This window comes from Danio rerio, chromosome 11 (assembly GCF_049306965.1).
Source record: "Danio rerio strain Tuebingen ecotype United States chromosome 11, GRCz12tu, whole genome shotgun sequence".
NCBI classification, from domain to species: Eukaryota; Metazoa; Chordata; class Actinopteri; order Cypriniformes; family Danionidae; genus Danio; species Danio rerio.
The window spans coordinates 44,142,957-44,160,406 of record NC_133186.1 but is presented as its reverse complement, the minus strand read 5'-3'; the positions used below and the strand labels follow the sequence as shown (position 1 = coordinate 44,160,406).

Here is a 17,450-nt window from a genome sequence, read left to right as displayed (position 1 = left end):
CCAGATTTTTTTTTGTGTAATAACTTAAAAGTTTAAATAGATTTTCTGACATATTTATATCATAGTAATGATCAGCAAACATTATTTCAGTAGCATAAAAATGTTTGTTCAGTGTTATTAAAATGTTCTATAAATGTTAGCACAATAGCTGTTCGTTGTTCTTTTAATGGTTTTATAATCTCATAAATGTTTGAGAGCTTTAAAAGTAAGATTTCCAAAATGTTTGTAAATATTCTAAAATAGAGTGTTCTCTCAGCCATCAAAGAATGTTCGGAAAACCATAAAAAATAACATTCTCATAGTCTTTGTAAAATTCTAAAAAAGAACGCTTCCTCAACGACCAATGAATGTCCAGAGAACATTCAAAAGTAACCTTCCCATTATGTTAGTAAAATTCTAAAATAGAGTGTTCTCTCAGCCATCAAAAAATGTTAGGAAAACCATCAAAAAATAACATCCTCATAATGTTTCTAAAATTCTAAAATAGAACATTTCTCTTAACGACCAATGAATGTTTAGAAAACATTGGAAATTATAATGTTGCCATTATGTTTGTAAAATTTTAAAATAGAACGTTTCCTCAAACATCAAAAAATGTTAGGATAACCATCAAAAATTGCATTCTCAATGTTTGTAGAATTCTTAAATAGAACATTTCCTTAACGACCAATGAACATTCAGAGAACATTCAAAAGTAACCTCATGTAAAACGTTTCCTCAAAGACTAACGCTTGTTTAGAGAACTTTCAAAAGCATAACGTTCCCTTTATGTTTATAAAATCATAAATAGAACGTTCCCTCAACAACAAATGAACGTTTGGAAAACATTAAAAAAGTAAAAAGTTCCCATAATGCTTGTAAAATTCTAAAATAGAACATGTCCTCAACAACCATTGGTCGAAAGATATTTTGGTGTTATCTTTTTGGTCAAAGCTATGCAGGCATTCTCAATGTCACTTTTTTTAATTCAAATGCGATTCTCTGTATAACCTGGGTCCGGTTTTTCAAAAGTAATCCACTAGGATTTTGGATAAGGGATTGGATCAAATCTTGAAAATGGGTTTTTCAAAAGAAAAAACGGATTACCTAATCGGATAAGATCACGTAATCTAATCTTGGTTTTGATCCGGATCAAACCTTTACTTTGGGTTTTTCAGACCTTTTTTGTAGGATTTGGATCCACTTTGATCCAAAAAACCTGGATTAAACTGATCCCACCAGAAGGGTGGATTTAGCGTGGATTTTATGCCCAAAATGTAATGAAAACTTAAAAAATGTATTAAATAAAACTATATTTGGATCATGCAGTATCTCACGAGATTACTATTTATTCATAAGGTTTTAATTTTATTTGTTCATCTGTCAGGCTATAGTGATTATTGACTTTAACATATTTAGGCTTTCAGTATAGGCCTACAGCAAACAGCTGTCAAAATTGACCAGAAACAATACATTTTATTCTGTCACTAATTGATATATATATTCATCACAATGGAAAATATTTTTGTTTTTAGAATATTTATTAGTGATGCATGCAATGATTACAGAATAACAAAAAAAAAAAATGCAAAGAATGGCAATCGCTGATTTTTGAAATCTCTTTCAACAATTGCAAAAAGAGACTGAAAGGGCAGAAGCACAGCTTCATCTGGCAGAGAAACAACTGACTCCAACCAAACTGCAGCAAACCAAGGCCAATGACTTGAGATTCGCCTCCTAAAGGCTACGCTCAGACAAGCTGCTCTCTCCACATCAGATGAGAAAGTCTGAAGTTATTATGGAGTTTTTGACATTAAGTATTTTTTTTTTATTTAAATCTATATTTAAAACTCATTATAAATATCCTCAATGTACAGTGTTGTAGGTCTCAGATGAGTGGACTGCTGTAAGAGAACGGGGTGGGGTTTTTCTTGTTTTTATTATTTATTATTATTTTAATAATTATTAAATTTTCTTAGTTTTCATTTCAAATAAAAATAAAGTTATATTGGCCCCACGCTGGCTATTCTACTTGTCGCTCTTTACATATCTATAGTTCTACATTGTGATGTCCTATCCTGTTTGAGCACTGGTTATCCAGATTTAGTGATCCTGAAAAGTTCCTATCCGGATCAGATTGATCCAATCCGATGTTGCTTTAAAAAACTGGCTCAAAAAGTAAGCTGGATTACGTGATCATGGATCGCAAAAAAGGGATTACTAAATCCGGATCAATTTTATCCGGATTAAACCTTTTGAAAAACCGGGCCCTGAAGATGAACTAAATTCCAAGAACAAAATTCTTGACAATACTCCTGTTTCTCCACCAGGGGTCCTCAGCAAACTTGCAATTATTTTAAGGGTTAGTTCACTCAAATAAAAAATTGTTGTCATCATATACTCACCCTTTACTTGTTTCAGACATTTATGAGTTACTTTCCTCTGGTAAGCACAAAAGAAGATATGTTGAAAAACACCAGAAACCTGTAACCATTGACTTCCATTTGTTTGTGCCTACATGGATGTCAGTGGTTACAGATTTTCAGCTTTCTTCAAAATATATTTTGTGTTCAACAGAAGAGAAAACTAGAACCACTTAAGGGTGAGTAAATGATCAGTTTTGGTTGAACTTTCTCATGTCTTTCATATGATCATAACCCTAATTCAAATGCTCAAAATCAAAAGCAGAGAGTAACCATTTTTATTAAAATTAATAAATGTTGTTTTTACTTGTACATAAAACATACCAGGTAGTCACCTTTATTAGTGTTTTAAATGTAGATTATATGGATGAACGAGAAAATAATAAAATATATGGTAAAATCACATCATCGTGGGACATATTCAACATATCAGGCATCAAATATAGGATGCTGGTGTAGTTCTAGTTAGTTCATAAGGTCACACATTTTTTTGATGGTCTGTTTGTTGAATTTAAGTTACATTACATCTACATGCCAACTAATTCTCATTAGATTATAAGTAGACTGTTAGGTTCGGGTTAGTGTAAGTTGACATGTACTTGCAAAGTTTTGTTATAGTCAGTTAAATGTCTGTTTATCAACAGATATTAAGCAGTCATACTCAAATGAACCATCAAAATAAAGTGTTACCGTTCATATTTTAGTTAAACGATTCAGTAAGGAAATTCATGATAAATGTTATGGAAAAACTCCTTAACAAATCTATAAAACAATGTAAAAGTATGTAAACTAGATACAAAAACAGCCTCTTGTTCTAAATAAATGGCATTAAAAATGATCTGTGAAGATTGAGGAATGTAGTGTTTAGTTCTGTGCTGTTATAAGTATTAATCTTGATGATGATGATTATTAGGTATATTCTTGGAGGAATGTCCTCCTGATCCTCTTAGAGTGACAGGTCCACGTGTCTGAACGCCAGCAGATGTTTTTATAGGTGTGCTGAAGGCGAAGGTCTTGACCCCGGCTGGCATTGACCTCTGTGGGATCAGTGCTGTTCTGGAATGTATTCAGGTTTGGTTTCTTCTGAATCTCTGAGCCCAGCGCTGACCTCCAGAGCTCTGTGTCTACCATGCATACAGACTTGTCCTCAAGGAGAATCACTACAGTTCTGGAATATGAGAGATCCATGATGATTTGCTGCTATTTCAGTGTAGGATAAAATGTTAAGTGTACAAAAAGGTAAATAGTTATTAATGAATAAATAGTCAACAATAAAAGTTGTTTAAGGAAATCTATGTGATTAATAGTATGAAATATAGTGAATTTTAAGTACGGTAGCTATTTTTTTTTACTTTTTGTAATCATATTTTGGTCTATTAATATTTATAACAAAAATATTAATTATATTTAATATTAATAATAACTGTAGAAGTAGGCTAATTAAAATCATTGACATATTTAAATAATAAATGACAAAAAGTATGAATAGTTTGGGGGAAAACGTATAAGAATAAAAAAAATAAGAATTAAAATAAGAAAATAATCTAAATATACTGTGAATAAATAGCAAATTAACATTAAGATGAATTAAAAAGGCAAACACATTATTTAAATGATTTTTTTTAAGTGACTATTTTGTTGTAATTTTTAAGAACATTATAAAATATTACTGTTGCGCTATTTATTATTTATGAACACAAAATGATTAATTAATTATTATTTGTTTGTCTTGCAGGTTAGCCGGCATAGGCATCTCAAATGTATTATAAGCAAACATTCTTTAGTAACCTTAAAAAAATGTTTGTGCTATGTAATCATTAAAATGTCTAATTGTAAACACAATTTTTGTAGTATTTTTATAATCTTATAACAAATGTTCAGAGAACATTGAAAAGTATGTGTTAAATTCTTAAATAGAATGTTGTCTCAGTCATGAAAGAACATTCAGAGAACATTCAAAAGTAGCATATCCATTCGTTGCTGAATTCTAAAATGTTTTTCCAACAATGAACATGCCGAGAACATTTGAAAGTAAATTCTTAATAGAACATTCTTTAGAAGATCAGAGAACAATCAATAACGGTCCCATAATGTTTGTTAGATTGTAAAATAGAACGTTCCCTCAATGATCAAAGAACATTCCAAGAACATGTATAAGTAGCATTCCCTTAATTTATATATTCTAAAATAGAATGTTCCTTCAACCTTATTAAATTCTAAAACTGAATATTCTTTCATTGATTTCAGAACATTCAGAAAATGTTTTAAAAAAAAATAACATAAGAAAATTAACAATTATAGAACGATCAATTGTTTTTATTAAATTCTAAAACAGACTCTTCCCCCACTGATCTCAGAACTTTTAAGAGAATATTCTAAGTAGCATTCCCGTAGTTTGCTTAATTCTAAAAGAGAATGTTCCCACATCAATGAAAGAACATTTAGAAAACATTCTCTCAACAATCAAAGAACATTCAAAAGTAACAGTACCATAATGTTATTATTAACTTCTAAAATAGAACCTTTCTTCATTGATCTCAGAACATTCAGAGAACATTCAAAAGCAACAGACTCATAAAGTTAGTAAAATTCTAAAATAGAATGTTCCCTTAATGACCAAAGAACATTCAAAAGTAACAATCCCATAATGTTTTTATTTAATTCTATAACAGAAATCTCCCTCATTGATCTCAGAACTTTCAGAAAACATTCAGAAGTAACGGGCTCATAATATTTGTTAAATTCTAAAAATAGAACATTCCCTTAATTATGAAAGAACATTCATAGAACATTCAAAAGCAGCATTATCGCGCTAATTTCTAACATAGAATGTTCCCTCAATGACTAACATTCTGAGAACATTTAAAAGAAGCATTCCTGTTGTTTGCTAAGTTCTAAAATAAAACGGTCCCTCAACAGTGAAAGAACATTTAAAGAACATTCCCTCAACGAGCAAGAACCTTCAAATGTAACACTCCTATAATGTTTTCATTAAATTCGAAAATAGAACGCTCCCTCAACAATGAAAGAACATTTAGAGAACATTCCCTTGACAATCACAGAACATTCAAAAGTAACAATCCCATAATGTTTTATTTAAATTTTAAAACAGAATGTTCCCTTATTGTTCTCAGAATGCTCAGAGAACATTCAAATGTAACCACCTCGTAGTACTGTATTTGTTACATTTCCTAAATGATCAAAGTACATACTGAGAACATTTAAAAGCAGCATTCTCGTTGTTTGCCAAATCATTATATAGAACATTCTCTCAACGTTGAAAAAACATTTAGAGAAAGTTCTAAAATAAATTCTAAATAGAACATTTCCTAAACAATCAAAGCATATTCAAAAGTAACAATCCCATAATGTTTTTACAAAATTCTAAAATAGAACGTTCCCTCATTGATCCCAGAACATTCAGAGAACATAAATAAACAGACGTGTAATATTTAGTAAATTCTAAAATAGAACATCCCCTCAATGATCAGAGAACATTCAAAAGTGGCATTCCTGTTGTTTGATGCATTCTAAAACAGAACGTTCCCTCAACAATGAAAGAACATTTAGAGAAATTCAAAAGTAACAATCCCATGTTTTTATTAAATTCTAAAACAGAACCTTCCCTCATTGATCTCAGAATGTTCACAGAACATTCAAAGGTAACAGACTCATAATATTTGGTAAATTTTAAAAAAAGAATGTTCCCTCAATGATCAAAGAACATTCCGAGAACATTCAAAAGTAGCGTTCTTGTTTGCCAAATCATTAAAGAGAACATTACCTCAACCTTAAAAACCTTTAGAGAACGTTCTAAAATAAATTCCATATGCAACATTCTTTTAACAATCAGAGAACAGTCAAAATTTAGAATTTATTAAATTCTGAAACAGAACGTTCCCTCATTGATCCAAGAACGTTCAGAGAACATAAAAAATAACAGACTTGTAATATTTAGTAAATTCTAAAATAGAGCATTCACTTAATGATCAAATAACATTCTGAGAACATTCAATCCCACACTAAATTCTAATATAGAATATTCCCTCAACGATGAAATCAAAACTAGAGAACGTTAGAAAGTAAATTCTAAATATGTGTTAAATTCTAAAACAGAACGTTTCCTCGATCAAAAGAATGTTCGGCGAGCCATCAAACGCAACAGTCTCATGGTAAATTCTAAAATAGAACGAATTGCATAAACGATCAAAGAACAATCAGAGAACATCTGTCAGCTCGGTCACTGGAACATTAAGGTATGTGGCTGTTTCTCAATGGTATATGAACGAGACAAAAATGCTTCCGTTACAAAATAATCTTGGTTTGACTCTGAAATCAGTGTCTTCTTGAATGATGCTCTCTGAAGTGACGCGGTAAATCAAGCGGAAATAACGACCTCTTCTCTCCGCTGCAAGTCATCCTGAAGGAGACCACAGAGAGCAGCTTCAGGTTGTCTTGAGTGTGTCTCATTCCTGTGAAAGGACATTCCCTCTTTAGTGTCCTGAGGGCTGGAGGATCTCAGTCTGCTCCTGTCATCTGCCTGCAAATCCAAGCATCCAGTAACTATCGGGCTCTTCGCACGCGCGCCAGCATGAGCTCACAGTAGAGTGTTTGCAACTTTTATACGTGTTTACTTCACTCCTTCAGTACAGACGATGAAGAACGTGGATTTATTACTTTCCTTAATCATTCTAGTTGATGGAATTAATGCAGTATCGCGTCTCGGGAAGGACCTGAAGCCGCACATGTGAGTAACTCTTTACTGTTCACTTTGGATCACTTTACACAATCATTTATTGTGCTCATGTTAATGTTTTTGGCATATGAATCTCATTGAAATACAAATATCATCGCGTCTACCGGTTTATTTATTGGCGCATAGACGCCGTACGGTTAAAAGGGAACGTTCTCAAAACACTCTGACAATGTTCTCTCAATGTTAAAGACAAACTAGGTTTGGTTGAAACATTCGCGATGCTAAAAACCATATTATTGATTCCTTTAGGTATTTTTTAAAAGTTTTTTTTTAATTATAGTCATTATTATCACACAACTATATTTCTGTTAAAAGTTATGAACAATTATTTTTTTCAATGTGTAATAATTGCTCGTTCGTTCTGAGTTGTCTGGGTTTTAAAGGGACCGCTCACCCAAGAAATGAAAAAGTCACCGTTTACTCATTCTCCACCTGTTCCAAACCAGGTTGAGTTTCTTTCTTGTATTGAACACAGCAGAAGATAAGCTGAAGATGCCTGGAAAAACAGCCATTGAATTCTATATCTGTGCCTATACTAGCCTATATGTATTCCACTGGCTGCTTTATTAAAGTTCCAACATTCTTCTAAATATCTTCTTTTGTTGTCTTCTTTTTATAAAAAATTATAAACATAAGAGTATAAGTAAATGATCTGCAAATTTAAATTTTAAGTGAATTGTCTTTTTAACTTTCTATCTATCTATCTATCTATCTATCTATCTATCTATCTATCTATCTATCTATCTATCTATCTATCTATCTATCTATCTATCTATCTATCTATCTATCTATCTATCTTTTACTTTTTTTCTTTCTTTCTTTCTTTCTTTCTTTCTTTCTTTCTTTCTTTCTTTCTTTCTTTCTTTCTTTTGCACTATTTAGGCATACTTACTTTTGAGTGCAATGGTAATTGTCTAATGTTGTGTGAACAATGTCCTCCCACCGTTATGAGAAAACATTTCCTCAGTACCATTAATAGATCATCCATTCACAGTTTCTAAATAAGTATAGCATTGTCTTAATAGAAATGTTAACAAAATGTTATTAGGATATACACTCACTGGCCACATTATTAGGTACACCTATCTAACTGCTCGTTAACGCAAGATTCTAATCAGCCAATCACATGGCAGCAACTCAGTGCATTTAGGCATGTAGACATGATCAAGACGATCTGCTACAGTTCAAACCCGAACATCAGAATGGGGAAGAAAGGGGATTTGAAGCGACTTTGAACATGGCATGGTTGATGGTGCCATACAGGCTGGTCTGAGTATTTGATAAATTGCTGATCTACGCAGATTCTCACACACAACCATCTCTAGGGTTTACAGAGAATGATCTGAAAAAGAGAAATTCTCCAGTGAACGGCAGTTCTGTGGGGTCAAATGCCTTGTTGATGCCAGAGGTCAGAGGAGAATGGCCAGACTGGTTTCTAGCTGATAGAAAGGAACAGTAACTCAAAATAAGCCAAACTGAGGCTACAATTCGCACAGGCACACCAAAATTGGACAATAGGAGATTGGAGAAATGTTGCCTGGTCTGATAAGTCTTTATTTCTGTTGCAACATTTTGAATTTGGCGTCAACAACATGACACAATGGATCCATCCTGCCTTGTGTCAACAGTTCATGCTACTGCTGGTGGTGGCGTAATACATATTTTCTTGTCACACTTTGGGCCCATTAGTACCAATTGAGCATCGTGTCAACACCACAGCCTACCTGAGTATTGTTGTTGACCATGTCCATCCCTTTATGACCACAGTGTACTCATCTTCTGATGGCTACTTCCAGCAGGATTACGCCCCATGTCATACAGTGCAAATCATCTCAGACTGGTTTCTTGAACATGACAATGAGTTCACCCTACTCAAAACTCCTCCACAGTCACCAGAACTCAATCCAATAGAGCACTTTTGGGATGTGGTGGAATGGGAGCTCCGCATCATGGATGTGCAGCCGACAAATTTGCTGCAACTGCCTGATGCTATCATGTCAATATGGAGCAAAATCTCTGAGGAATATTTCCAAAACCTTGTTGAAAGACTTAAAGCAGTTCTGAAGTCAAAACAGGGTCCAACCAGGTACTAGTAAGGTGTACCTAATAAAGTGGCCTGTGAGTTTATTTGGTTTACTGTATACACTCGTTGTTTAAAGCATTTCCAAAAGTAACATTGGGATAGTGTTTGCAGAATGATCAAATGTAACAGTTTTCTGAAATTTCATGTAACATTTCGACCAGTGCAATTATAAGCACATTTCATAACATTAGCAAAATAATGCATTTTTGTTTGACATACTGGTTTTAGCTTCCTCATTTCTTACCATGTTTTAGCTTAAAGGGACAGTTCACTCATTAAACGAAAATTTCATGAACATTTCTTCACACTCAAGTGGTTCCAAACGTTTATGAATTTCTTTCACCTGTTGAACACAAAGCACGATAGTCTGAAGAATGTTAGGGTGGCACGGTGGCTCAGTGGTTAGCACTGTCACCTCACAGCAAGAAGGTTGCTGGTTCAAGTCCTGAGTTTAGATGTTCTCCCCATGGGTTTCCTCCGGGTGCTCTGGTTTCCCCCACAGGTCAAACACATACACAAACTAAATTGGCCATAGTGGATGAGTGTGTGAGTGAATGAGAAAGTGTGTATGGCTGTTATCCAGCGCTGGGTTGCTGCAGGAAGGGTGTCCGCTGGGTGAAACATATGTTGGAATAGTTGGCAGTTCATTCCACTGTGGCAACCTCTGAAATAGCCGAAGGAAAATTAATGATTAAATGAATGTTAGGGGCAGAAAACAATCATTGACATTCATAGTATAGGAACAAAAATACTATGATAGTCAATATACTTTCTTTGTTTACAACAATAAAAAGAAGTTTAGGCAAGTTTGGAACTTGTGGATGATCATTAAAAATGACAATTTTTAATTTTTTGTGTGAACTGTCCCTTTAATATGATTGTTAGCAAAACATTTATTAAACATTAACATTTTTGCTATTAGCCTCCTGTATATTCAGCATATCTAAACTGATTTCGAAAGTGTTTATTATGCCACAAAAGTCTAGGTAGACATCTTATTGAGTATATAAACAGTGCGGTTTAATGCATTTCTTTCATTTAATTTATGACATGCTTTAATAAAACTGATTAACAGAAATGCCACAGCTTCACTTCCCTGTAATGTAATCCTCTGCCCATAATCCCAGTCCTGAGTACAATCGCCTGGAGCTTCACAGATGAAACATTTTTGCAGAGTGACTAATATATCAGTCTGGAAGCATAACCTGTGTAAATCATGTGTGTGTCTTGTCATCTGTTAGAGCATGAGATGATTAGGATGATTTATTGGCATTAACAATCACTATTGCACAACTTGACATAGAGCGTCTGAGTAACTGACAGTCTTACAGCGTGTTCTGCTGTCATTCCAGGTTTATTAAAACTGCATAAGTTTCAGCTGGTTGATGTGTGTGTGCTTGTGTGTGGATACATTATGAGGATACACATTTGTATTTTGACATGGGAATTACAGTGTTGAGGTGATTTATCAGGACATGCATTGTGTCCTTTAAAACTCTTTAAAATTATTATTATTGGTTTTTCACATATAAAATCGGAACAGTTTTCTTATAGGGGTCTGGTTTTAGGGGTGGATAAGGCCATGTTATAAGCATTTTCTTCAGTATAAAATACATTACGCCTACAGAGAGTCCTTTAAATCCCAAAAACCAATCTCTGTGTGTGTGTGTACGGGCTTTGGTGGTTTATAAGGACACAAAGCTGTATAATGATGTGAGTACGACCTAGGTATTACGATTTTGAGGTGGTTTATGAGGACATGCTTTGTGTCCTTGTAATTTAAAATGGTTTTAAATCATTATTAACAGTTTTTTTTACATTCACAATATTCCACAGGTTTCATTTGATTGGGTTTAGGGGCAGGTAAGGCCATATAATAAGCATTCTTTACAGTATAAAATACATTACGCCTATGGAGAGTGCTCATAAATCACACAAGCCAACCTGGGTGTATGTGTGTATGGGTTTTGGTGGTTTTAGAGGACACAAATTTATATAATGACATGAGTATGACCTACAAATTACAATATTGAGGTGTTTTACGAGGACATGTCATATGCCCTTGTAATTTAAAACTGTTTAAATTGTTATTATCAGGTTTTTTACATTCAAAATTTGCCACAGGTTTTATATGGTTGGGTTTAAGGGTGGGGTAAGGCAATATAACAAGCATTTATTAGAATAAAATTCATTACGCCTATGGAGAGTCCTCATAAACCACAACAGCCAACCTGCGTGTTTGTGTGTATGGGTTTTGATGGTTTATGAGGACACAAATTTGTATAATGACATGAGTATGACCTATAAATTACAATATCGAGGTGTTTTATGAGGACATGTCATATGTCCTTGTAATTTAAAACTGTTTTAATTGTTTTTATCAGGTTTTTTACATTCAAAATTTGCCACAGGTTTTACAGTATATGGTTGGGTTTAGGGGTGGGGTAAGGCAATATAACAAGCATTTATTAGAATAAAATTTATTACGCCTATGGAGAGTCCTCATAAACCACAATAGCCAACCTGCATGTTTGTGTGTATGGGTTTTGGTGGGTTTTAAGGACACAAATTTATATAATGACATGAGTATGACCTACAAATTACAATATCGAGGTGTTTTATTAGGACATGTCATATGTCCTTGTAATTTAAAACTGTTTTAATTGTTATTATCAGGTTTTTCATATTCAAACTTAGCCACAGGTTTCATGTGGTTGGGTTTAGGGGTGGGGTAAGGCAATATAACAAGCATTCTTTACAGTGTAAAATACATTATGGCTATGTGGAAGCCTCATAAAACACCAAAACCAACCTGCGTATGTGTGTGCAGGTTTTGGTGGTTTATGAGGACACAAATTTGTATAATGACATGAGTGTGACCTAAGTATTACGATGTTGAGGTGGTTTATGAGGACATGCCTTGTGTCCCTATAATTTAAAACTGTTTAAAATCACTATTAACAGGATTTTTCACATTCAAACAAAATTTGCCAGAAGTTTCATGTTGTTGAATTTAAGGGTGGGGTAAGGCCATGTAATAAGCATTTATTAGAATAAAATTCATTACGCCTATGGAGAGTCCTCATAAACCACAAAAGCCAACCAGCGTGTATGTGTGTTTGGGTTTTGGTGGTTTACGAGGACACAAATTCGTATAATGACTTGGGTATGACCTACAAATTACTATATTGAGATGGTTTATGAGGACATGCCTTGTGTCCTCGAAATGTTACATTTGCCACAGGTTTAGGGAATAGAATAAGCATTTTTTTGCTGTATAAAATAGATAACATCAATTGAGAGTCTGTATAAACCACCAAAACCAACGTGTGTGTATTTGTTTTATCTGCAGGCCGAATGTGTGTGCAGAGAAGGAGGTGAAGCTGGTGGCTCAGATGCAGCCGTGTGTTCAAGCCTTCACACGAATGGTTAAAGCATGGAAACAAGGTTGTCAGGGTCAGTCCTGGTGTGTGGGATACGAGAGGAGGTGAGTCTGAAATTCACACACTTAATTCTTTAATCAAACTCTGACAGGAATGAAAAAGGCTGAATGGAGCATACACTAACCTATGTATTATTATTCAGTCAGAAGGTGGTGCCAAACAGTCAAAAACAGCAGTATGATAGCTCAGTATGATAGCTCAGTTCATTGTGGTGTAATAGTCGCTGCTGAGAGTCCAAACATTGAAGAACAAATCCATCGGTGCGCAGCTCTACAGGTCCATGCAAGCCAGTGGTGACAAGGAAAAAAAGGAAAAAACTTCATCAATTGGCAAAAGTGAACAATTAAAAAACCTCAAGAGAAACCAGGCTCAGTTGGGCATGACCATTTCTCCACTGGCCAAACGTCTTGTGCAGAGCTGCAGTCTAGGTGCTGGAGGCTGGATGAAGCTGTACGTCAGCGAAGACTCGTCTGTCTCTGGAGCACCACAGAAATTAGTCTCAAGTTCTCCACTTCTCCATGACCACCACAGCAGCTGCTCAGGATACGGCCTGATCCAGGATTATGGGAACCTTGGGATCATCTCGTCGCGGGTCTTGAACCGCATCGGTGGCACTGCATAATCTCTGCGGGCCTCGGGAGGAGAATATAGAGAATAAAGAGAATAATTATTGTAGCTGCTGTTCGTAGTGTATATAAACGAGATGCAAAAACCTGCGTGGAGCACATTCATGCGTCATACCTTTACTATTACCGCTTTACTAAAAAGATAGGTCTTTAATCTAGATTGGAACTGCTAGAGCGTGCCTGAGCCTCGGACATTATCAGGAAGGCTATTTTAGAGTTTAGGCTATTTTAGAGTAATGAGTGGGAGTGAAAGTCACTTGTGCTTTATGGCCCGTTTCCACTGAGTGGTACGGTACGGTACGGTTTGGTTTGGTACGCTTTTATGGCCGTTTCCACTGTCAAAAGGCGTACCAAACCAAACCGTACCGTACCACTTTTTCGGGACCCTTTCGAAAGGGTCCCAAACTGCAGAAAAGGTCCCAAAAGGTGGAGCTACACGCGCAGCTGAACGCTATTGGTTTACAGAGATACGTCATTCATATCAAGTATTTATGTGTGTAAAGCATCTGTTTTTTGAGAAGTGCTTTTCATATGAAATGTGAGCGACCTGTGCTGCTTTATTGTAGACATTTTCTCGAGCAAAAATGATGTCTACTGAAACTTTGTCTTACACAACGCCCACCAAAAGGGTACCCTTGGTAGTGGAAACGCAAGCCTGATAAAGGTGACCGGTACCGACCCGAACCGTACCGTACTGTACCAGTCAGTGGAAACGAGCCATTACAGATTATGTTAAATGCTTCCAATGTGAGCTTAAATATAATTTTGCATGACATTTGTTGCCATAGTAGTGAAAGTAGCTGCTGATATCGTTAGTTCACGTCAGATCTTGAAAATAAAATAACCAGCAGACAGTTTGAAAATGAAAGTCATAACTGCAGACCAGTAACCGGCTAGTCAACTGATCGACTTTAATGCTTTGCAATGATGCTTATTGTTTGAAGTCTCCCAGACACACTGCGCAGATCACGTGATTTTTGACTAGAACTATAGCAGCTAGAGATGATCGGATCAGCTGAAATGACACCTGAATCCTCGACTTTATATTAATCATCCACCCGCCACCCGCCCACACATATAGTTTTATCTGATATATATATCCACACCCGATCATCACTTTAATAATTTAATTCTTTGTTTTAGGCATGATGATAGGTCAGTGTGGATATTAACAGCAGATTCAGTGAGCTTTAATCTGCGCATCTCTGATAGTAAAATTATACAACCCAAGCTCATTCTGGAAATGTATCCCCGCGGACGTTTCTGGAGACCGCAATTTACGTGGCTGTTTGGTTTTTTTCGAGCGAACGCTGCGGGGCGGTGTGGCGCCGCTCCGCCCTTCCTCTTCGCGCTCGCCGGCCGACGGCTCGCCTCCGAGTGGAGGGCTTTCCCGACGCAATTAATTTGTCCGCCTAGCTCACAGCGTTGCGTCGGCGGAGCGGAGGCCCCGGAGGAGGAGGAGCCAGAGCCGGCGCCGGCCGCGGTGGACGACGACCGGGATCGAGTCCGGGGAACGGCGGGTTCTGGAAATCAGGTAAGACGAAAAACGGAATCCGGAAAATACGGGCGAGAACGTGGCGGGATCCGAAAACGCGATCGAAATCGAAGACGGGGGCTTTTGCTTTTTTTTTTTTTTTTCCCCGATCCGGCGGCTTTTCGCGCGAGAATGGCGCCCGCCCGAGACGCGAAAAAGCGCGCACAGCGGCCTCTCGCGGATTCGCGAAAACAAAAAAAACGCTCGAATACGTACCTCCCGGGACGTAAATCGCGGTCCGCAGAAACGTCCGCGGGGCTACGTTTCAACAATGAGCCCGGGTTGAAATTATACGTTAATCGTAAACGTTTTTAAATGAACATTTATTTATAAAAACAAACGTTTGTCTTTAGACCACATTTTCTTTATTTTCAAGTAGATACAGCAAGTAAAAATAAGACATTTAAGCTTTTACAGATACAGGAACAAGATAACAAAAGGGTGCCACTTCAGCCTAAACGGCAGCTATGTTGTGTTTACCTGGCCTTTTTCTTCGCACTGTGCTAAAGCAGAACAGCCTCTACTGTGCCTGGATTCGGGCGAAACACGGCCAGCTGCACTTAATTAGTGCCTACCATTTCTTGTAGGAGACAACAAGATTCTCCTCGCTAGGTGCTGCACTGGCTGCAGTTGTGGAAATAAGCGATCTTGTTTCTTCTAGAACGATGGCAGATTTTCCTCTGATGACTACTCTAACTGAAAGTTTGAACAGTTCTCTTGCACTTCATCTGTTATTTTGGGCGTCTCATCTTCCCATTCTGCAATGCTCACTCTCTGCTTTTTCGCTGGTCCAGTGCCATGTCCCGCTAGATCCACCCGCAGCCCACCCGCAATTAATTATAATGTATTTTTTTATTACCCAACCCACCCGACCCGCGGATTATCCACAGCACCCATGGATATAACCGCCATCCACGAATAACTAATAGCAGCCTTACACATGAATGTAGGTTCACTGAATGAAACTGCCCATAGATTATTGTGATTAATTTAATTGTTGTTTTTCAGTACATGAAATAGTTCAATTTCCTGAAGCCCAACACCTGCATTACACTTTTTTTGTGTGTCTTGGGGGGGGGGGCCAAAATGCCTTTACATGTTAATGGTGTACAGAATCGACTTTCTCAATGTGAGCAGTTTCAGTGTTCACATCAGAAACATCTAAGAAAAGCCTCGTTTTTTTCCTCATGCCTAATCTTTGTTCTGTAATCAGACTCTTTTAAGCGTAAGGTGTAGTTACACTCCTGACGAAAGCAGCAATTTGAAAGGCATCCAGAGGGTCTCGCATACCTTCAGTGTATAGGGGTAAACGCCCTGAAATCAGGCTTTGACGCACCGGATCGTTTTCCTCCGTATACTTAGCAAGTAAAAAGACCCGGGCCCTGCAATTAAGCGCTATAAACAAAGAGCACAGGGTTACGACTCCGGAGCCGAAGAGCAGGACCGTAAACTACAGGGAGCCAGAAACTCACATTTGCATCATGAAAGGCTGGATGAGAGAGAAGCGCTGCTGATTACAGTGCTCTTGTGTTTGTGTTTTCACACACTGAAGCTTATGCACTATAGTCATGAGCTGATCTCTCTCATGCTCTGACTAAACACAGAAACACACCGAAAGCCCTTTATTAGCTCATAGAGAACAATGATCAATGCTAAGAGCGACTGATGACAGACTCACTGTGCATGTTTACTTATGAAGTAAGTTAAAGGTTTTAATGTTTACCTGTGCACTTCTTTGCACATAAAATGCGCTGAAACAACACAATTCTTAAGCTCTTTTGGTGGCACGATGGCTCAGTGGTGGGTCAGTTGGCATTTCTGTGTGGAGTTTGCATGTTCTCCCTGTGTTGGTGTGGGTTTCCTCCGGGTACTCCGGTTTTTCCCCGTCCAAACACATGAGCTATAGGGGAATTTAATTAGCTAAATTGGTTTTAGTGTATGAGTGTGTGTGTGAATGTGAGTGTGTATGGGTGTTTCCCATTACTGGGTTGCAGCTGGAAGGGCATCCACTGCGTAGAAGTGGTATACTAGTTTCTTTTATAGCGGTTATAGTATTCAACTAATTCGTTTGTGGTGTTTAATTGACTTTTTTGGTGCAAATTAGGAGCAAATTAAGATTTGTGAAAGAAAATTCACTGTGCAATTAAAGCTGCAAGCAATGATGAAAGGGACCTCGCACCCGGGCCACCGCCTCCTGGTGGCTTCAGGATTACAGAGAAGAGCAAACAATATTAATTTAAGCCGATATATTTTTAAAAACCTGAGAAAATCACAGATTTATGCCAAACTTCCTTCTGTCAGCAGGTGGCGCTATGACTGTGATTCAATATTGGCATGTAGATGTAATTTAATTAACCATGTGAAGTTTCAGGCAGATCAAATATTGTGTGATTGAGTTATAAGTACTTCCTGTTCCATGTCGAAGCACTGTGGTTTGTCAGGGTGCCTTGGACACACCCTTCTGCGATCTTCACAATATATCATCGCTAGAGCTTTCAGATAACACCAACCAAATTTGGTGCTGATACGCTAAAATTTGTGGGAGGAGTTTACAGTGTAAAACATGTCCTGTTGCCAGCAGGTGGCGCTATAACTGTAACGGGATA

The 17,450-nt window shown here is 36.8% G+C and overlaps 2 protein-coding genes across 8 annotated transcripts in view; both read left to right on the top strand.

Moving 5' to 3' along the window:
- flnba (filamin B a) overlaps window positions 1-17,450 on the top strand; it is a 750,037-nt gene that overhangs the window by 462,607 nt on the left and 269,980 nt on the right. The gene's annotated exons all lie outside the window — the stretch shown is intronic.
- Window positions 6,961-17,450, top strand: part of megf6b (multiple EGF-like-domains 6b) — a 119,808-nt gene continuing 109,318 nt past the window's right edge. For all 7 annotated transcript variants that reach the window (XM_021479907.3, XM_073917117.1, XM_068224440.2 and 4 more), the window contains exons 1-2: window positions 6,961-7,149; window positions 12,594-12,728. In XM_021479907.3, the coding sequence (XP_021335582.1) occupies window positions 7,058-7,149; window positions 12,594-12,728 (227 nt within the window). In that variant the 5' untranslated portion in view covers window positions 6,961-7,057. The remainder of the gene's footprint in view (window positions 7,150-12,593; window positions 12,729-17,450) is intronic.